Source organism: Agelaius tricolor, unplaced genomic scaffold (genome assembly GCF_023055355.1).
Source record: "Agelaius tricolor isolate 1412-34295 unplaced genomic scaffold, bAgeTri1.0.p SCAF_18, whole genome shotgun sequence".
NCBI classification, from domain to species: Eukaryota; Metazoa; Chordata; class Aves; order Passeriformes; family Icteridae; genus Agelaius; species Agelaius tricolor.
Genome location: NW_027269278.1, coordinates 4,629,446 through 4,651,825, shown reverse-complemented (window position 1 = coordinate 4,651,825; position 22,380 = coordinate 4,629,446). Strand labels below are relative to the sequence as shown.

Sequence of the window (22,380 nt, the reverse complement as noted above, 5' to 3'; positions counted from 1 at the left end):
GATGTGCTCTAGGGACATCCTGCAAGGCTTTCCAGCATGCACATCATTCCTCCCCAGCAATGATTTTTTTAATCACCCTCTGGCAGGGGTGAACACACAGTACAAGCAGCATTTTTAGTACATGAAGGGAAAAAATAAATGATGCTCCAGTTGTCTGCTGGCTGCTCCAAGGTCCCAATCTGAGGATTGATCCACCCAAAATTCAAATCCATAGAAAGAGATTTGTAAATGCCAGGAAGCTGTAAGAAATAGGAATTCCAGAATCTTCTGACTCCTCCAACATCATAAGGGGACACATATTCTGCTGAGTGGTCCTCAGCCCCTTCCACTCCCACCTGTTCCAGACCCCAACACGTCCCTTGACAAAGCACTGTCCTCTCATTCAGAAGTCCTCTCCCTGTAAACTATGCACACCCAAAATGCTGACTCAGGAAACTGGGGTTACAGACAATGTTATTTATGCCAGCCAACTTCCCACCTTGGGCTGTGATCCTTGTCACATCCTGCAGGGTAAGCAGAAGCAGACTGCAGCAGCCCTGAGGATCCTCCAAGGACTACTTGGAAGATGCAGAAGGTGAGCTCAGCAGTCTCTGAGGTGGCACAGCCTCCACCACTGAGAGCTGTCAGAGTCCCACTGACTCCAATTTACAGCCCCAGAGGAGCTGCTCTCCCATCTCACTGCTCTGCCAAACTGGCTACAGGCACTCGTGGAGCTGCCTCCCTCCTTCTGAAATACAAAGCTGATTTATGGCCCCTACTAATCTGAATTTTCCTAAAGGACAGAGTGCTCAGTCTGCACTCCTGTCACGATTTGAAAACAATTACTTATCTCCTTCCTCAAACTTCTGGTGCAATTTTAATTCCATGCAGTTGCATTTTTTTCTCTTCTGACTTGCTCCAAATTCATGAACACCACTGCAGTTCCCTGACACAGAGCTGGTAATTCCAGACTCAATGTAAATACATTAAAATCTCTAGCCTGCAGAAATGACTGTCTTGTCTGTGGTTTTTTTCAATAATATTTATGCATTATCCTTTACACCTTTCTCCACCTTGCATAGGACTGATTAGAGTCAGAAGAAAACAATACTCCTAATTCTAGAATAAATCACACAACTTCTATGGCAGAGGCCTTGAGAAAAAATGAAAATACTTAAATTTTCAACCCTACTAATAGTTCAAGTATTTTATTTTAAATACTCAGAATCTCTAAGCACCTTTCAGGTCCCTTGCATAAATTCAGAGAGCAGAAATCCCAGCCTGTCAGGTGAAGATTCAATCTCAATTCTGTATATCACAGATCACACAAAGAATTTGCTTCCCTTACTTAGAATTCAATTAATATAATTGAGAGCATATAATAAACAACAGAATGCCTGTCAACTATTTCATCTGAAATCAGATTTTTTCATGACAATATGTCCTCGTGCTCTAATCTGGTTTAGTACCAAAAGGATCTCCTCTGACAGAAAATGTTACCCTACACAACAGAAATATCTGAAACATTAACTATTTAGTAAAAAGTGACTGGCCTAATGTTTTCCAGTCACCCTTAGGCAGGAAAATGCACAGGAGGGTTGTGGTTTTTTTGTTTAACACACAACACTGATGACAATACCACCTGCTACATCCCAGCTTAAAAAAAAAATTCTGGTATCCTAGTTGATCATTGACAAATGGGAAAAAAACCCAAACAATGCAGGTGTCCATTTTTCTAAGTTCAAGGCATTTTCAGAATGTGCATCAGTCCAGTGCAATAGCCACAGTGATGCTTCCTTCTTGTTTCAATCTGAACTGATGCAAGTGAAGGGGCAGGGGAGAACCTGTTGGATGCTGCCCTTTGCTACTTGTCAGTAACAGGGACTGCTTTCCTCCCCATTCCACATCTGCAGCTGATTAGCAAAACAGCCAATCAAACTGAGACATTTTAATTCAAACTCAATTCCAGTTGGGAAAACACTTTTCCCCAAGGCTTAATAAGCATCTCCCATGGTTACTAGAGGCCTGCTGTGCTGGCCATTCAGGGTTTGATCCACACCAGGCTGCTTTTGTGTCACATTTGGCTGACCATGAGACACCATAGCATTTGCAAAATTCTCAGTTAGAAAGAAATATTCAGATCCATTTACTGGCTCCTTGGGCAATTCCAGTGGTGTCTTAAAAGGGTTGGGTCCATCTCATCTGTGAGACATCCTGTAGATGGAGGAAGAGCTCTGCAAAGGCATCATCTCATGTACTAGATTATTGCTGGTTTTGAGTGCATTTTATGTTTGAGCAGTGCAGATTTTTTACAGGTTTCTAACACAGGATTTATATCAGGAATCCTACAAACTCCAGCCCTTCTTCGGCAGCAAGGCTTCCACGTGTCTGTGGGCTTCACTCTAAGTCAAACAACGATGTTCAGCTCCTTTTCCCACTCAAAACTCTCTCAACACATTGTGAAAAGGTGGTGCTGGGTTACTCCCTCTGTGATAAACCTGGGTTTTGAAAGTGAGACACTGAAAGGGAGTGGCTGGCAGGGCTGAGCTGTGCCAGGCCCTGCAGCACTGGGAGCACTAACAGCCAACATTTCCTTCTGTCTCCTCCAATTACCCCCCTGCTCTGTCAGGGGGTGCTCCTGGCTGGGTGTGTAATCCCCCTGTTGTGTGCCCATAACACCATGTAATTGGGCCTAATGCAAGATTATTATCCATGTGCATGCAATGGATAGCTAGGAATGGTGTGTCTGCAGCTGGGAATGCTCCCAGGAGTGAATTACTGTCATACTCCCAGATCACTGCCATGGCTCCCAGCTCCTATCCCCAGTGCAGCTACACATCCACTAAATGAGACCAGGAAATTCATTCAGACTTAACCAAGGCATCTCCAAGCATAATTAAGCCTCTCGTGCTAATAGTTTTTTTGATAATGTTACATCTACTCAGAAGTGGGTGAAGTGAGGCAAAAAGGAGAAAAAAAATAAATAAAAAGCTCAACAGCTCAGCATAAGTTGCCAGTGGAGCTCAGAAGACAGCACTACTCTGTCCCTGCCAGTGCCAGAAACATGACTTATCCAAGACCCCAAAGCTTTGGGGCTGTCTGTGTGTGTAGTATTGGTAAATAAAAGTGAAGAAATCTTTTTTTCCCAGTGCACATGTGGAGTGAAACAGTTGAGCCTGTGCAAGATTAGAGATCACCATCAGTATTTATGCAGATAAAAGGAGGATCTCAGGGTCTGTCTGAAATGCAGAGATGAAACATGAATTTGGGAGCTGACCAGCAGCATAATTTAGCACTAGCAGTACCATTACCTTAGACCTCTGTGTTAGCAGTTTCACATCACTTACTTTTAAAGCTCCATTCAACTACATAAAATGTCACTGCAAAGGAAAAAGACATCCTCTGTTCCTTGTATGCACTCAGGCAGGGGGTGAGCAAGGCAGTAACAGGTTTACATTTCAGAAAGAGGGATTTTCATTAGATGCAGGGAAAATGTTTCTTACAGTAAGAACAGGAAAAATAGAGAAAAGAGCTGTTACAGAGTGTGCAGCCATCGGGAGGGAAGCCTGAAATCAAATTGTAAATGAATCCCTGTCAGTAATGGCATTGGATGGGCCTGCCCCAGAGAGGGACAGGGGATGACAGCTTCTGACCCCCTCCAGCCCTGATATAGCACCCAATAAAACTAACAGCAACAATTCCAAAAAGTGAATCTAAATCTGTATTTAGTGATAAACACAAGACTTGAGTTTCATCCACTGCCATAATTAATGTTTGTAATTAACTTTCAGATTGCAGGGCAAAAGGAGCTATATTTCCAATAGCTGTAAAGAGCTATTTTTTCACACAGGTCAGGAGGAATTTGTATTAAATCAAATATTTACTGTTTCTTATGGCCTCTGATAAAAAAGCAAAGTGGCTTTAGCACTCCATCCCTCAGCACTGAGTGCAGCCACCCTCGACTTTCAAGGTTTGCTTGTTGGCAATGCCCAGAACTCAACTGCATCTCCTCTGAGCTGTGGTGAGCCCCGAGTGCCTCTTGTACTCAATTCCTTGATCTCACCACAGACTGTTTAAGTTAAAGCCCACAACTACCATGTGGGCAGATAATGAAAGCAACTGATGCTGCACTGATTAATCTGTTCCTCAGCACTGTTAGGAAACATAATGATCTCACAAGGGGCCTCATTCACTGCCACAGAGCAGCAGAGCTTTGAGCTGACACCTCAAATTAGCAGCACAAGCAATAACAGCTGGGGGTTTGTCTCAATATTTGTACCCAACTCTAAAATGAGCTGGCACCAGAAAAGTGCTATTTTTAAACACAACGTTAGCCCAGGCAAATAATGGTCTAAATAGTGTCCAGGTGACATGAAGAAGCCACTGAAATAAAAATAACTGGTTGCCAATTTGTGGTTTCTGTTCTAGTATTAGTCTTTTGACAATGTGTTCACAAATGTTCTCATCACAGCAACGTGAGAGGCTCCAGCATCGTTAACTTGGGAAGCTGACATCAGAAATATGAACATCTCAAGGAGAGAGAGGAAAGAAAATCTTTGTTTTAGAAATATATGGAAAAAATAAAGTAAATAAGCTTAGCACAGAATTATACACAAAACTGCCGACAGTGTTTACTGCTACAATTGCCTGGTTTTTCCCATTCTGTGGCTAATTTTAATTTGCATATAACTGTCAGATTTTAGCTATTTAAGTTTATTATAAAGGCCAGATGTTTAAGGCAGATTTTTTTTTCCTCCTTGAAGGAGTGAGACTACTTTCAAAACCATCAGGCTTTAGGGAAACAGAGTTATTATAATAACAGATTCTTTGTTTAACATGCCTGTTTTGTCACCTGGCAAGAAGCAGGATGCTCACACTTGCCCACAGTGATAACTTTAGGGCATATTAACTTAAGTCCTGTAATTACTGCATTAATTCTCCCTGGAGTCTGGCTGTGCCTTGGCTGGAGTCTCTGGGATGGGCAAGCTCAGGAGCTGAGGTTAAGAGCAAGGGACAGGGGAAAAGAGGACTTGCAGCAGGAAAATGCTGGGAAAAAACCAAGCATGAGCAAAATTAAGGATTTTGGTAACATATTGCCAAACCTTTCTGGTGTTACCTTTAGCCATGAATTTATAGAAAAATTATAGATAATTATAGATCATTTATAGATATTTTTAGATATGCACATACATATAATTATGCCTGAATTTATTTACTTATACCAACACCCAAATAAATGAAATATTCCAGAACAAGATAAAGCAGAGAACAGGATAAGGTAAAATAAAACATAATAAAGTTTATACAGAGAAAGTGGGTACAAATTTAATTGTGTACTTTGTTAGATGGTAAATCAAGAATGCCATTCACGTGGTCTGACATGAAATGTCTTATGGCTTCCCCTAGAGGAAGTTGCTCTTTCTGTGCACTGAAAGACACTGCTATTTTCCCACACAATCAAATCACCTCTATCAGCTGTACAAAATACATATACCAGTTGCATCTCCCAATTCTTTCTAACATCTATGCCTAGTGAGAGTTGGAAAAGCTTTTTAGAGAAGTTTCAATCAGCTTTTCAATCTTACATGGCACTTTAATTCTAGGCAGAAAATACAAATTCCATTCAGCCTGAATTAAAATATAAAAGCAGTGGTGCAAAGACAAGAGAATGCAGGCTGAAATTATTCTGCCACTGCTTTATTTTTGAATGAAGGATTCTCCAATGAGTTTTTCTTCTAAACTCAAAAATTGCAAATGAAACACTGGCTTTCCTTTTTATTTTTGAATCAAGAAATTTTCTCAGGTCTTTGCCCAAAGGCTACACAATTTTCAGTACACTGTATTGGGAATGCCTGCTGTGGCTCTAAGTCCCAATTACACCCACAATTTTGATTTGGACTAAAAGAAATAAAAGGATTTATGTGAACACTGAGTAAATCTTTTGCATCATTAGGGTGGTTTTGATGTTTCTCTGTGGTACCAAATTTCAGGGCTGATATTATTGCCTAAAACCACTGGGAACGACTCCAATTGTCATAATACCCAGCCCAATGTCTGCTGAAGTCAGAGCAAATCCCATTGCTGATTTCAGCAGGGAGTGAATCTAGTCCCTGCAATCCATTTATTTAGGCACAGATTTTCACAGGAGCCACCAAAATCAAAAATATAATTGCATTCCCTTTAAACTCCCCTAAATTTTGTTTTGTAGATTCATTTGAAAAGCTCTTGTTAAATGAATTAATACAATCTTACAATACAATTATTTCACTTTAAGATAAATTCATTGTTAAGTAGAGTTGGTTTTGGGGTTTTTTAGGTTATACAGAGATACCAAGCATGGCTCTTGGTGTCCCCCAGCTGCATGCATGTCAGGAACTGTGGTTTATGGATTCTGTGCTGCTCCTGACAAAATCAATGGAAACAGTATTGGGTTCTCAATGCATACAGAGGTCTGAAAGCCTACCACAGTGAATTTATGGAAAAGATGAAAAAGAATCAACAACATGAAGTCAAATTATACAAACCTTATATTTGTTGCATCAGCTCCTCAGCAAAATAAAGCAGTTTCTCAGGTCCCTGCCTAAAGACTTCTTTCAGGTTAGTCCTTTCTGGAGCTGAAACAGCTTTATAAACACAATCCAATTCAAACTAACACAGTTCAACTCCAAAATTTGAAAGGAGCAAGCAACTTTGATCATTTGTTCAGGCTGATTGCTTGTAATGATGGAGATTTCCAAGGTAAAAGGTTTCAGCATTCAGTCAGCTGAGTGTTACTGTTTCCTTACAGGACTTCACCAAAAGACATTCTAAAGAAATTGATTAACATTGGATCAGAAAGGAACGGTATCATTCTTCAAAGCTGTGTTTTAATTTGTCCTGCCCTGAGTACACTGAAGCCTTATTGCTACAGCTTTATGGTAAAAAAAAATTCTATTCCATTCTCTATTCTTACAGCCTTCCCCCCACAATGAACATCAGTTCCATGCTCGTCTGAGTAACACACCACCAACAGAAAAGCCATTCTGAGGGGCAGACAGAAATCAGTTGCCTTTTCTGAGGCAGGGAAAATGATGAAAATGTTGTTCTGCATCCACTGTGGGTGCTCTGTGGCCATGCTCAGTCTCCCAGGGATGGTGACTGTGGCAGCCCATGAACGCCTCAGTGCCGCAATGCGGCAGCGCCTGCAGGGCTGCGGGACCCGCGCTGCCCCCTGGGAACAAAGAGGGACGAGCCACCAGCCCCACAGTGACATGGCACTGCTGGCAGCTCAGCCAAACGTAAAAGGGTCTACCAACACCTTGTAAGAGGTGGCAATGGGAACCCACAGAGCAGGGACTGCCAGAATCCCTGGGTTCAATTTTCTCCCAACAGCAGAACTAGCGGGTCCTGCAGGCAAAATAATGCCCCTTAATGCTCTGGCCAGAGCCCACTCTGATCTCAGTGCCTCAGCTGCCCCTCAGCTCCCAATGCCATTGGCATTCCCACTGGGAGAGAGCAGCAGGAAGAGCTCTTCCACAGCTCCAGCGAGAGGACAATGGCCATGGTGCGGCAAAGAACCTCAAAGGCAGCTCCTGGCTTTGGACAGCAGAGGAAGGAAACCAAGACAATCTTTTAAAGAGAGAACAAACACTTCACCTTAACTGCCAAAATTGTCTCCCCAAAGTGCAAGGGACTGAGAAGGTATTTGTGGAATAATTTAATACTCTAACGGTATGTCATGCACCTATCTGCAATTCATCCATGCTGGAAATTAAGGCTAAAATACAGGCTAGCATAAATCCACATGAATGAAATAGGGATTGTGTGATACACACATTCTGTGAATTTAAACTTGCATGTATGGGCAGTTGTTAAGGAAAAGTTACATTTTTAGAGGAAAGAAATGCTATGGAAGAACAAAGACTACATGTAGTTTCTAGACAAGGACAATTACGTTTCTTGGTAAAGCTGGAAAGGGATCTGCTTTCCATCAGGATTTTATTTTAATAAGGCATTAGACAGTGCTTGTGTGTATCACACAAGAAAAATGTCAATATGTTTAAAAATGCCTATCTTTCCAATTTTTACATTTCTCCCAAACTCCACCTACCCAAGAGAAGCAGCAATATCTGCTTATACCCATGCAATACAGGTAAGAAACCATCACAATCTGAACAGAATATACTCACAGTGTTTCATTTGTCTCCAGTCCACAGAGAAAAAGCACAAAATAAAATATACACAGAAAAAATTCGACGCATCCATGATCTATTCAGGAATATTCTACAAGCGCGAGCCGTAGCTAAAGAAAAGGAGTCTATTGTTCTCCACACATGACCATTTATCTGCATGCACCCAAAATAAGATATACCTGCCATCGTGGAGGGTCTGTTTCGGCTGGAGTGGCTCACCTGGCTCCTAACGCCCTTCCCGCGGACGGGAAGACGGGATGTCTCACAGACAGAGACGGACCCAACCCTTTTAAGACACCACTGGAATTGCCCAAGGAGCCAGTAGGAAGCGTGGGTGCTGCGGGGTGGGCTCCCCCTCCCCAGAGCCCGCCCAGCCTGCAGCCGCCTCCTGCACCAGCGGGGGCTCCTGGCGGCCTCCAAGGCGGCGTCGCAGAGGTGCTGCATTGCGGCAATCCATCGATCCCCGTCCTGCAATGGGGGCCAAAACCAGCCATGTGCCCCACGCTCCCTTCTCCAGCAAAGCCCTGCTGCTCTCAGACGCAACCCAACGGAGACCTTGCCCAGTCTGTGCTGCTTCACCCCTCCAGCACAGCCATCAGCCTGGCTTGCACTGTGTTCTCATCTCTTTACCCTCAAATAAAGCCCACTCCAAGTGATAGTCTGGTGCTTATGGACCAAGAAGCCTCACCCCACCCAGCACTGAGAAGACATGGGGGATAAAAGCAATTTTAAAAAGTCAACGGCACAACTGAACGTTGTTTCCATCAATGGCTTTATGTAGCCATTGATGCTTTTTCAACTGGCCAAGCTATTTTCTCTCAAACAATCCAGCAACATGGTACATCATAGCAAAGGTTTCTGGATGGTCTTATAGCATTTCTAGATTTGTTTCTTAAGGATGTGCAGATGTCCCAAGCATGGCCATCCATTGCTCGTAAAGATTAAATCCAATGCATTGAGATTATTCACCTCAAAATAAAAATGTAATGGATGTTTTCTAAACGCAAAGAAATGTAATGCTTCTTCAAAAATATTGAACCAGTTAACAAGAAATGGCTTCATTTATGATAACTTAATAAACATAGAAATAGTGATTATTTGTCTTCCTATGACTTTGACATTATTTTTTACTTCTGTCCTAAAAGCAGCTCTTAAATTTTCTTTATTCCTATGCCCAGGACTAGATAAGCTACATAAATAAAATCTAACTTATATTTATCTTATTTCTACCTTTTAAGTTTTAAAAATTATTTTTCTTCATTTAACCTTAATTTTAAAATGCTTTCATCATCACATATATACACATATATACCTACATTGCATGCATAACCTTTTGAACAGCAAGAAAAAAGACACTATTTGATCTTTAGATCAAAAGCAGTTTTACCAATGCATTTTTTTCAGCTGCAGATATAGTTATCTACTTCACTTCCAAGAAGTTCCAAGCTATCTACGTATTACTGATTTGATTTCTAATTTACTACAGACACAATATTATTGTCCTAGCTAAAAATACTGGATTGTCAGTATGCCAGAATGCCAGTAATATGTAATGCATAGTACCCTGGTCTCTGCAGCTACAGTTTAAGGTAAAATATCTGACATCTTGCTTCAATTGGGAGCTCAACAATCCTTGTATTCAGAGCTACCATAACAGTTTTACTCTCTCTTTCCAGGCTTCTGAGTCCTCCCTTGAACAAAGACTGGCTACAGCTCAGAGCCTTTGTCTCTGTTGTACTTAGCACAGCAGAGGGACAAAAGCAACCTCTGAAAAAGACAAACCATCTACCCCCCTACTGGTCACAACAATGCCTTTAGCTGCACACAATAAAAAAGAAGGGAAACAGTTATGTGTTTTGAAATGTTTTTGCATTGATCATTTTTTGCTGTTGCGACTGAGCCCGGAGGAAGCAGGAGTTCCCACACACACCACCAGCTCCAGACCCCGGTGTCGCAGGAGGGCTGAGGACATCCCGGGATGTTGGACAGTGATATCACAGGAACCTGTGTGCACACACATGCTGCCTCCCCGCCGGCCACAGAGGCTGCATTGGTGCCAACAGAACCACATCCATCTCCTGGAGCATCATCATCCTGCTGCCTTGGGGAGTCACAGAAACAATGCACTGCAAAGTACAGCATAAAATGACTGCTCATCCACCTTGAGCTCGTCATGCTCCCTCAGAACTGTGTCATCGCCTCAACTTTATCAGCAAGGAGTTTCATTCCATCCTAGCCTTCAGCTCAGCTCTTGGTTAAGGTGTTGAGCTGCACATCAGCATGAAACACACCGCTGAGTGTCCTCTGGATTAAGTCGTTCACATTCATTTGACTTTCAACAGTCAAAATGCTTGTTCTACATCTTTTGCATTACTGACGAAGAAACTGTATTAGTCAAAGGGGAGGGAGGGCAGGTCACAAGATGAGCAGAGCATGCAAATGAAACAATTAATATCACAGGAGAAAAGGTGCGCCAGAAATCTCTGTATCTCCTGGAGTTTTGACTTTGGAATCTCTCGGAGCACTGACTGCAGCACCAGGCTTTAAACGACACAACCCATAAAACTGGGCTCCCTCAAAAAGCAAACTGGTGAGTGATTCATGAAACTAATAATTCTAACCTGCCACTGCTCTTATCTTGGTAAGTTCTGCAGCCTGTATGGCTCCAGGCTATTCTTAAAGGGAAAAAACCCTCCAACCTAATGGGGCAGGGAAGGAGAATGAGCACAGCATTCAACTACTACATATGCTCCAGGAAGGGAAAAATCCATCTTTCTAAATATGTAACATAATTAGGCATCCAGACCAAGGGCTGATAGAAATGTTCATCAATTTGCAAGGACATGGCTGAAATACGGCAGGATTAGCAAAATCATTGATCAATGAATTTATGCAAATATATTCTCCCCATAAAGAGAGAGTTACATTACATCTGTAACAGGCATCAGTGATTTTCAGAGACCCTCTCTTAGCCACTCTTATTTTGTCTCGGCTGGTCTTTGATATAAAGCCTGTCACCATGGTGCCATCTGGACAGTGTTCCTTTCACCATGCCGTACTTCCAACCTCCCATTTGTAATCTGCTGTACAACAGGGGTTATCTCAGATTTCATTTCCACATCTTGAGCAGGGACACCAGATCTCCCACGGACATGCATCAGCAAATAAAAACATTTCTTATCAAGCAACCACGTATGCAGCCCATCTTCCCTCCATCAACTCGTCAGGCTGATTATGCATCTCCTTTCCCTAGGGTGCACTGGGGGGGGCACTCCACTTTCTACAAGTTCACCCAAAAAAAGGCATTTCTGCAGTTAATCTTATCTCTGACTATTTCTGTAACTGAAACCTTGTAGTAACCACAGCCAGGTTCTCTGGGAGCCTCTCTCCTTCCCTTGCAGACAGCAATACAGGAGGCAGGAAGAATGGGAAGAGAAGAAACTAAGGGACAGTCTAACAAATAACAGAGTGAAGAGAAGGGGAAATTCCCATCTGTCTACTGGTACCTCTGTACTCTGGGCACACAATTTCTCTATTGCCAAACCAACTGTTGACTTCCTCTGGCATAACTTGATTGTCTGTGAGACAAGCTGAACATAGAAAACTGTGGATCCTCCTACAAATGCCAAACTCCTTGTTTTTCACCTGATTTCACCAAGCAGGTGCATACTTCAATTAACTGCCAATGGTTGCTCCCTTCCATTACTTTTTATTACACATATCATTTTTCCATACTGACTGATGAAATAACTAAAGATTTTAAATTGCTTTTATTAATTTACATACATTTGAGCTAATACACACCCTTGGGTAAAAAAACAACCCCAAACAAACCAACAAAAAAAAAAACCAAAACCAACAACAAAAAACATAAATCAAAAACTGCAATAATTTAAATTTCACTGTACTCAAGTGTAAGTAAACTAGTTATGCACATCATTTGACAAAGAATTCTCATTTTCATTATTGTATTTAGGCATTTTGGTATCAGTTATAGGAACGTGATTTACAGAGTTTAAATTTGATCCTGATTGCCTCCACCGATCGTAATTTGCAGGAAAATAGAGGAGGAAATCACATTTGTGTGGCATTTTCAGGCTTTCATTAAGCAGTGACATCTCATATATTTAGAATTATGTCATGACTTTCGCTCCCTGTCTCTCCAGGTTGTGAAAGCAAATAAAAATCTTCTATCTAGTTAAGACATGCCCAGAATAGCATTTTGCAAATAAGTAAAACTGACTACATAACTGAGCGTTCAGCATACAGAGGCAACCCTAGGAACAATTAAACCCTGGCTGTGGCACAAAATATTGATTCATGTTCAGAAAAGTTCTTAAAAGTTTGCTATGACAAAAGGGAGTGTGCATTATAATCACACTCACCCACGACATCTCTATTAGAAATTGCACAGACTAAAGCTTTTATCAAAGAATCGTTTATAACAGGAACATATTGAATCCAAACAAGGACGGCTGGAATAATCCAAATTTTTACCCACTGGTCAAATGGTTGCAAAGCCTGGCTGTGGCAGACAATGCACAGAGCTGGGGCTGCAGGCCAGGCTGGTGTGACAGACCGGCTGTGTCCCACCCAACGCGGCTCGGGGCTGAGTTGGAGCTCAACAACATCGGCACAGCCCTTACAGCTCAGTGGTTTTGTGGGTTTGCCATGGAGCAGGGAGAAGAGTGTAGCAGAAATATTTGGAGAGAAAAGGTTCTGCATACAAGACAGAAGGATTTCAATTTCTCTCATTACTTTAAGATTTTAGGAAAGGAAAGGTGGTGTAAGTTTATTTACCTTTATTACATTTTGCAATCAGAAGAAATTATCTTTTTAATATAATACATTTAGGGCTCATTTGGAACTGAAGTCACAAATATTTGGATGACTATACTTGCACTTTTTCATCATTACTTGTGGATTAATTGGCACGATGTTTCACACTAAGGGACCCAAAGTGGACTGGTGGATCCCTGAGCGCGTGTGGCTACGGGCTCAACGGCAGTCAGTCCTCATTCATTCCAAAAACAGGTGAAACTCAGGAGGGAGCATTTTAAACTCAGCCATATGATATGAAAGACCTGCAAATAATGTGGCTAACAACAAACAAACCCCCAAATCATTCTGTACTAGCTCTGTACAGCAAGAACCCATGTGACTTCTTTAACAGAATACTACCCACAGACCTCCTAGGATTAGCTCTTGGTATGATAAAATCTTATGCAACAAACAGAATGTGTTCAAGCTCTGGACCCTCTGGCTATCATTCTAAAGCAGGAGAAAAACAGCTTTTACAATATAAAAAACAAAAAAGGAAACACTCCACCTAAGTTGTCAACAATGACTTGTAATTCTTTCTGTGCTGTCCACACAATACAACTCCCATGCCACCGCACAGTTTTCCCATTATCCCAGAGAGACAAAACAATGACAAATAAATTAATGGGCTTTTTGCTAAACTGAGTTCTGTTTCTTACTGAGAAAAATGCTTCAGCCCTCCCAGTTTAATGACAATAGTATGCTCAGGCACTCAATATAACCAGTTTATCCAGTTTGAGCTTGTTGAACTATCTTAAAATCAATTTCTTTTATTCATGTGTCCTAAGAGACTGGAAGTGAAATTCTGAACCCTAGACATGTTTTATCTCATATCCTTAATAATTTTGGGCATTTGGAAATCATGGACTAATTTCTAGACTACAAAGTATATGAACAGCATATTGTCACACCACAAGGGATAATGGCTGATCATTTTGAAGACTACACTGGGTTTTTCGTTTGGTCTTGAGGTTTTTTTTAATATCCTTTAATCATACTTTCAGCTACAGTAACAGATATTTCTCAATAATAGTGTTATTGCCAGATATTGCCACAGGACCTGAGTAAAAATTAAGCAGAGCAGAGACCGTCTCCTTCTAAAAAAATCTTTAATTAGCAAAGGTTTCCCACCAATTTTCTTCAACATTTCTGTGCATTTCTATGCTAACAAGTCATAAGACAGTTAATGCCTTTTGCCACTCATTTAGGAACACATGACCATTTTCCATTTTATCACTGTTTCAGTTGTTGCACACACTTTTCTGCATCTTGGAATGCAAGACCAAACCTATTGAAATATGCTTTACAAAAAGGGGGACACAGGAATTATGTCAACAAGAAAAATTTCCTATTTTCTCAACAGATATAAACCAAATCCTTCATGAGAATCTGTTCAGAAAATCTGAGACGAGAATCAAAAAGCCAGCCCCAGCACAGAACTACCAGGACAGGATGTTTAAGTCCATCAGTTCTGCAGGTCATTTCTCAGACATCATTTTCAACTTGCTGCATGGGCAAAGACAATCAAGAGAAGGCAAGGCACCAAAGCGCTTTACACTCAACATTTTTGCATCTTTTAACCCAAAACTCAGCATCAGCAGTAGTACTCAGCACCTGCTTTAGGGTCTAGGTAGGTGAGGCCATAAAACCAGTGACACTTTTTGTGTCACGAGGACACAGAGGCTCCTAAGCACAGAGGTGACCAAGAGCGCCAAGGCGTTGGCAGCCGCATTCCGTGCCCCGGGCTGCTCCCAGCTGCAGCTGAAGTTCCCAGCTCCCTGCACCACGCCAAGTTCTCAACTTGGGCACAAATTTCAGCCTGGTTTTCAGCTCTGCCTCTGTGCTGTTCGTTGGTATGGGAAGATATTTATAACGCAAAAACAAGAAAACGAGAATAGTATTGAAAACAACTTGTTGGTGAGAAGGAATAAGCCACACGGGTCACAGCGTGCTCTGCATTTTGAAGGATAACTGCACAAAAATTCCTTTCTTTCTATTGAAGAGCTACTGAATCACCAAGCTCCTTGAAGGCATGTTTTTTGAGGAGCTCAAGGTGAATGAAACATGCAATCCAGAAACCAACGTGTTTCTAAAGAAAGTATTCTTAGTTTGTTTTTTGAGCACGGCTCTGCCCCGAGTTATAGACAAAATTTAGAATTCTGTACTCAGGCCGTGTGTGAGGAGAAAAGTACAGGAATGGAAACACTGATTATCAAAAAATCACAAGATTTCAGTAAGATAAAGAAGAAATACATTATTTGGTACTCTGGCAAACTGTTCAAAGAGATAATTGGATTTATCTTTGCAAGAATCATTGAATATTTTCTACATACCGCATTATATGTTAAAATATATCTGCATAAAATACACAGTGGGTCTGAAAGGTTGAAATTTGGTTTCATTTGTTAATGTTCTTTGATGGGTCAGATTGTTGTAAATTTTAACATTTATGACTGTTTTACAACTAAAGATATTATATTCTCTGGGGCATTTAGCAAATTTATTTTGATAGAATAAATTCTCAGACTTTCTTTGAAGATTAACATGGGAAAAAATTCAGATTATGTTGGAAGTATAAAACACACATTTTGTGACTGCAAGAAAAATAAGCTTAGAAATAGATACTATCAATGTGTTTTCTCATCTTTTAGAATTAATATAGATTATTTTTCCTGTAGCAGTGTATCTGTGCTGAAAATTAAAAATGCACTAAATAACTGATTATGATCTATTTTATATATCCTTATTGCCTCATCTTTTCCCACCCATAAATAACTAGCATAGAAGTAACCAACTGAAAACAGAGAGGTAAATAAACTAATTCAGCATTTACTAGAACGTGGGGAGAAGGAATGCATTCCTAGCAAGTTCTGCAGAGCCTGCAGAACTCAGTATATTGCAAAAAAGGGCTCCATTTATTGTCCAGCCTATTTAGTGAGAGTTATAGCACAGTCTGCTGTCAGGGGAGGACTGATTCACTCTCTGCAGATACAGACAATCAGTTCATCAAAAGGAAAAAAAAAAAGCCAATTTTAGAGGAGTTCCATTTTTATCCTTTCTTCTTTTCTCTCACCACACAGTAGACTTTTCAAGCTGACAGACAAGTAAAATTTTATAGTGGTAACACATTACTTTTCCTGAAAAGTGCTATTACTATAGAATTCAAACAATACTGTTGATAACATAAGTTGCCAGGTAAGAAACTCTGCAGAAACCTTCTGCTAGCTCAATACGAACAACACATACTATCTGATCCACATCAGGGTCCCAGCCTGGGGGACAGAGGGGCCGTGACAGACACGGCCACCACCAGGTCCCTCAGACAGCTGAGCTTGTGCTGGCACAGAGGGCAGAGCTCCTTGGAGCATCAGTCTGAGCTGGAGCCAGCCCTTGGGGACAGCCCTGTGCATCACCAGAGCGTTCAGACCCCGCGGAGTGGCACAGGGCTGCCCGTCCAGCCCCGCTGCTCTGCCTCCTCTCGGGACATGTCGTGACTCTGCTGAGTCTCCAGATGCCAGCAGTGGCTGAGGCAGGTGCTTATTTCATCCACCTACCATTTGCTGTTTCATCCCATGTAATTTAAGGGCAAGCTCTGCAGCAGCCAGGCAGGCCTTCCCTGCTGTAGGAAGGTGTGCACTGGGTCAGGGCTGCTCTCACATTAACTCACGGTGTGTGAGGAGGGTTTGAATTTTGGAGAGGTCGCGTGTCCTTCCTGCCCCCCCCCATTTCAGCTCAGAATTATGTGCTTTCATGAGTACTGACACTCAGCTTTGCAGGATTAACTTTGGGGTGACAGGGAAAGCTTTACAGCAGTTCATACTGTGAAAACCTATTCTAGAAAAGGTCTTTAAGTGAACAAGTTGCAATAAGTAATAAGCGAATTATCTGCACAGATACCAAGTTCAGGATAATATTGGATTTACATTACAATGACAGCGCTCCAAATCTAATGTGCTGCGTCTCTGGTAGAGTCAGCTTTCACTGTCAAAACCTTTTATTCAGTATGTGCTGCAGCTTTAACAGCCTATGTGTAAAGTTTGTGGTACATGAAGAGCACAACGTGGTGTTATTTCAGCCCTCAGAGAAGGATCCTCCCCAAAAGCCAATGACTGCACTGAACAAGCCTGCCAAGCGCCCGTCTCTCCTCCCTCTTACACACCAAACACCTTTGAAACAGCTTTTGTCTAGGGCAGCGGTCACCGATCTCGCAATATTGCTGCCCATGAACCTGTTCCCCATCCTGTGCTCGCCATCGGGGCAGGATTCTGGCTGCAGATCACACGCCGGACACGCCGGGAATGCTGCTGAACCCATCTGCTCCAGGCAGCAGCCAGGGCAGCGATCTCCGCGCTCCTCAGAGCGCACACGGCGCCTATTGTGGTTTAATTAGCAGCGCTGCCGGCCCGGGGAAGGCTGAGATCGCACCTGCTGAGGTGGGCAGCGAGGCTGCAGAGCCCCCAGCCCCGGCAGCACTGCAGCACACAGCGCTGTGGGGACAGCCACCCCCCACCGCCCCGGCACCAAGTCCACTCACAGGATCTCCAGGTCGCGCAGCGCTCGGAAGGCTCCATCTTCGATGCAGCTGATCTGGTTGTTGTCCAGTTGCCTGCAGAAAGGAAGGGAGAGGATGAAGGCTGGCTCGGAGCGCCAGGTTGGGGCTTCCCTGTCAGCGAGGTGTCCCTCCACCCCCTCGCAGCGCCTGCTCAGCTGCCACGCTGCTCGGGGCTGCTCGCGGCTGTCTGACAGCGCTGCACGCTCCCGCACACTGAAGCCTGTCAGGTCTCAGTAAATATTAATTGCGCCTTTTTTTTTTTTTTTTTGGCCTTTTTTTTTTTTTTTTTTTTTAAGGCAGAAGGGAGTAATTTCATTACATTAGGGCATCCAATCCATTATGAGCTTTTACCGTCATGTCACTGAAACAATTTCATTAAGCTAAAGGCCTGTAAATCATTGGAGGTCACTGGGCTGCCCTCCGTGACCTCACAGAATGCCGTTTTTTCTTTTACTGGAAGTTGGAGTCCTCTGTCCTGACAGTACTAAATCTTCAGGCTTTATCTACCCAAGAGCTGTGAGAGTGCATAGGGAATATACCAATTCCAAATTAGACTCAACTAATCTAATTTTATAGTCTTTTTATTATTCTAAGCACCAAATGTCTGTGGTGGTTCGATGCCTCTCTGCATTGTTACTGGTCCCATCTGGTAGCCCTTTCTATTGAAAGATTTCTGACTAAATACAGGTTCTGTCTAACTGCATCAGGGAGAGCAATCCAGTGACAAAAAGCATTATACACATGTACACTTAAAACACTATTTTGCTTCAAAACATGTAATTTAATATTTGGGTGGCGGAGTTCTCTCATTTGTCTCCCTGTATGCGCATGATTTAAATGTATTTTGCAATACATGTGGATGCAGCAAGACAGCTACATCTGTCTCCTCTCCTTAAAAGAATTAAAGTTGTAATTTAAAATTCAGTGATTACATTTTCTGACATCTGATCCCTTAAATTTTACACTTAAAGAAATAAAATTACATATCCAGTCACATGCAAGTAAAATATCTGCATTTCATGAAAAAATAGATGCAAGCTCCTGACTATCTGTTACTGCCCTTTGCACAGCATAAACTTTGGATTCGATGAGGCAGAGACCTTTTGTACCATGTGGGTAAAGTATCTTGAATAAAGATATAAAGATTACGCTGTAGTTTCTGATTTTTATGAAATATATATATATATATATATATATATATATATGCAACTATAGGAAATATTTAACACCCACGTATAGTATGGTTGTATAGTGTGATCAACTACTTTCCAATTATTCCCTGTATCTAATTTTTGGTCTAAATAGACATTTGCAGCTATTTTCTTATTATACAACAATGAAGCACAAACAGAGCAAATACAGTCTCTATGAGCCCCTCTAAATACTGAGTTTGATCTGCTAACATTGAGCATCCTGGACATGTACATCTTTGACAACCATGGGACACTCACCCTTTGGTGATGGAGTTTGTATCAATGAACATGGTATTTTTTATGAGTTAAAGTACAGGAAACCCCACTCACACTCTAAGGTCTACTAAAAACCTTAGGAACCATAAAGCCCCAACTAAGATTTCTTATAGCATTTGCTAACTTTGGAGAACTTTGTGAATTTGGCAAAACTTCAGCAATGTCTCCAATACTGGCAGACAGTGGGATGTACAAACCTCCAAAAGGGATTTTTCTGTGTGTAGGAGTTCATGCACAGCATATATACGTATCTGGATAAATGTATATATATACATATTTATGTTCTCTCTGTTTCTCTGACCATCTGCGAAAGATCCTAAAATCTCTCTGTTTCTGACTGCTGAGAAGACTTGTCCTGGTATCCCTGTTTAATTGACAAAAATTTGTGGCTCCAGCGGAAGGGATGGTGCATTTTGGAGAGGAATAAACTCCAAATGAGTTAAATACTGTGCTTTCTGCATGATTAAGTGCTTTACACTTAGCTTTATTAAGCAGAAGGTTGGCAGATATTAACATGATGAGGTGAATGGAGCCTCAACTTGAGAATCACCTCTCCCTCTCCTTCTACGGGAAGTACTAGATATTGCACGATTTTTATTGGAGTTATACTATGATATTGATTTTTCTGCCAAATGCACTAAAATAAGCAAATAAACCCCACAGTGTGCTACTCTCAAAGCCTTCTGATTAAAGGGATTCCTTAGTGGGTATTGTATTTTTAAAAAAACTGCTACTCTCATAGATTGATTTTTGCTGAAAAAGCGTAATGACCATTTTAATCATATTTCCACAGGTCCAGCCATGCCACTGCCAACAACCAGGTTTAGTCTGTGTGATCGATGCACAGGATCACAGCAAAGGAAACCTCTCAATGCTCAAAGACACACAGCTAAGCAGGGTTATCAGTAAATAGGGAACATATTCATTAGTGATACACCCTGATTCTCTGGCCCATAACCAATTCTTCACAGTCTCTGGGGTGAAACTCACGTGTTTAATGCTCCTTTGTCACAGAGCTCCTGTCTCCTGGTATCTATCACCCCAACACATTTGCATCTGCATTGAAACATGAGAATTTCTTCTCAAAAGGAAAAGAACTGCTAGTTGTCTTAAAATTAGGTTTTAAGACCCTCTGACTCCCTATTTATTTCTCTGTGTGTAAAGATGGAAATCCTATTTCTGTGCATCTGTACAGCACCCTGGTGAGCCATTCAGTCAGGACTAGAAATTTGAGAGTTTAGATCTAAATGTCTTCCTTGCACAACAAAGTGATAAGTTTAAAGTTTTGGGAAAAGTTTAAGGGAAGTCTTACAGAAAGCCAAGGTGTCCAGCACATCTTTTTATGCTTATGAAGACAAAACAAAGCCCCTGTGATGTGGACTAGCAGCCAGCTCACACACTCGGTGTGGGCAGGCTGTGCACGCCGCTCCTCCAGGGGCCAAACAGACATCCCTAACATTTGTTGAAAAGAACATCTTACTTGGATAAAATTAACCATATGCAGAGAAGGTAAAATTTCAACTTAAAAATAGCCCAATATTTCAGAGCAGGTGGAAGCTACATTTCCCTGAGGAAATCTCCCATCTCTCCATCCTGAACAGAGCACTCAGAGCACAGGTCAGCTTCCTGAGACACACCTCACCTGCTCCAGGCTTACAGGGGAATTTCTAAAAATGGTCTTGGGCTGCAGAAGCCTTGGTTCAGGTTCAAATGGCACCTCTATTTGTCAGCACTCATAGCCTTTCTAGAAAATCTTTTCCTTGAGATTGCAAATGGGTTGTTATGCACGTAGTAGTGCAACATGCTGGTGCTAAAAGGTCAGACAACACAAACTCAGATTTAAGAGGCAATTTTAAAAATACATGGACAAAATCACTTTCCAGACCTGCATTTACTCTGCCTTTTGAAGGAATGCAGCACTGGGCTCAGACTTTATCTAAACCCACCAAGTGATTTGACTGCCTCTGACCAAAAAACATCCTCACAGAGAAACACTGAGCTGCTGAAGGATGAATGAAACCACAGTAACTGAGCTGTGTGACCCTTCCAAATTTTGCTGAGTTGCATAGAGATCTAACTTTGATTTTGGCTGGAGTGTTTGGGTGAAATGCTGAATCTCTCATGCATCAGCCACAAAGCAGTGAAGCTGAGCAGACCCAGCTCCCAGAGCTGGGCTGGGCGATGCTGCCAGGGCAGGGCAGCTGAGATCCCAGCTGGGACAGCCAGCAGCTCCCCTGGGATTGGATTATCCACCCTGACCGCACCCCGGGGGCTGCAGGGATCCCAGAGCTCCCTGACAGGCAATTAGCAACCAGACAATGCCGGCAGGGAACGACAGCAGCACCACAGACCTCCGAGAGCACAGCAAAGCACTCGAGCAAGGAAAATATTGAATGGGCAAATGGGATTTAGGTGGAGTGTGACACAGACAAATGCTTATAAACAATCCAAGAATTTCTAAAAGTCTCTGGAGGAAAAGACATCTTTCATGTGGCAGAGCTGTAATACATAAAGCCATATGTATTACTGCAATTTGGCTCTAATGTGGACTCAAAAACTGCTCTCAGTTTTTATTGAAAAGCAGGAAAATTATGTGAGTACATTATATGCAACTGATGGATAAAACTTAAAATTGATGTTTAAAAAAATCAAAAAACCTTAGACACAAATCACCTTTCTAAGAAATGAGAAATAACACTGCATCCTAACAGATTTATATCACAGGAGAATCTATGGCTTGGCTAAAATGCCACTTTAAATGTTTAAAACACTTTTTCCCTGACAGTGTAACTCTGGCTTATCCATTTAGACTGGTGCATTATCTATCATAAATAGGAGTTAAATTTCAAATACTATTTAGAAGGAACAGGGTTTTACAAGGTTGATATTCTTTTGCCATTTGAAATAATCCTTTAAATACCAAGCCTTGAAGGTTTTGCTCACAACAATAAGGAATATTTCATTTTCAAATGCATTTAAGAGATAAAAATCCCCAGCACCAAAGCTGGCAAAATTTTTTCATGTAACTAGTTTTAAGATTTTTTTTTTTAAATCACAGAAATATTCTAAAACATAAAAGAATTGAATTCATGCAGGGTGAAATTTACCAAAACTGAAATAATCTATTTTTTATTAACATTAAAAAATTTCTGTTTAAAACCCTGCATTTGTATTACTAGCAAGCCCACCAACTATATAAGAGATTTCAGCATTTTTTCTGCAATTTGCCACACTCACATTCACAAAGAAGAGGCCCTTCAAGCATCAACATTTAACAATAATGGACTTTATAACCAGTGTTTTGTACTTTATTCAGTAAGGGATTTTTTTCCCATTTTCAAACACTACCAAGGCCACTGCAGAGTCAAGTAATAATCTATTTTTTAAT

At 41.6% G+C, this 22,380-nt stretch overlaps 1 protein-coding gene across 3 annotated transcripts in view; it reads right to left on the bottom strand.

Moving 5' to 3' along the window:
• SLIT3 (slit guidance ligand 3) overlaps positions 1-22,380 on the bottom strand; it is a 494,398-nt gene that overhangs the window by 203,194 nt on the left and 268,824 nt on the right. For all 3 annotated transcript variants that reach the window (XM_071443101.1, XM_071443102.1, XM_071443103.1), the window contains one exon: positions 17,506-17,577. In XM_071443101.1, the coding sequence (XP_071299202.1) occupies positions 17,506-17,577 (72 nt within the window). The remainder of the gene's footprint in view (positions 1-17,505; positions 17,578-22,380) is intronic.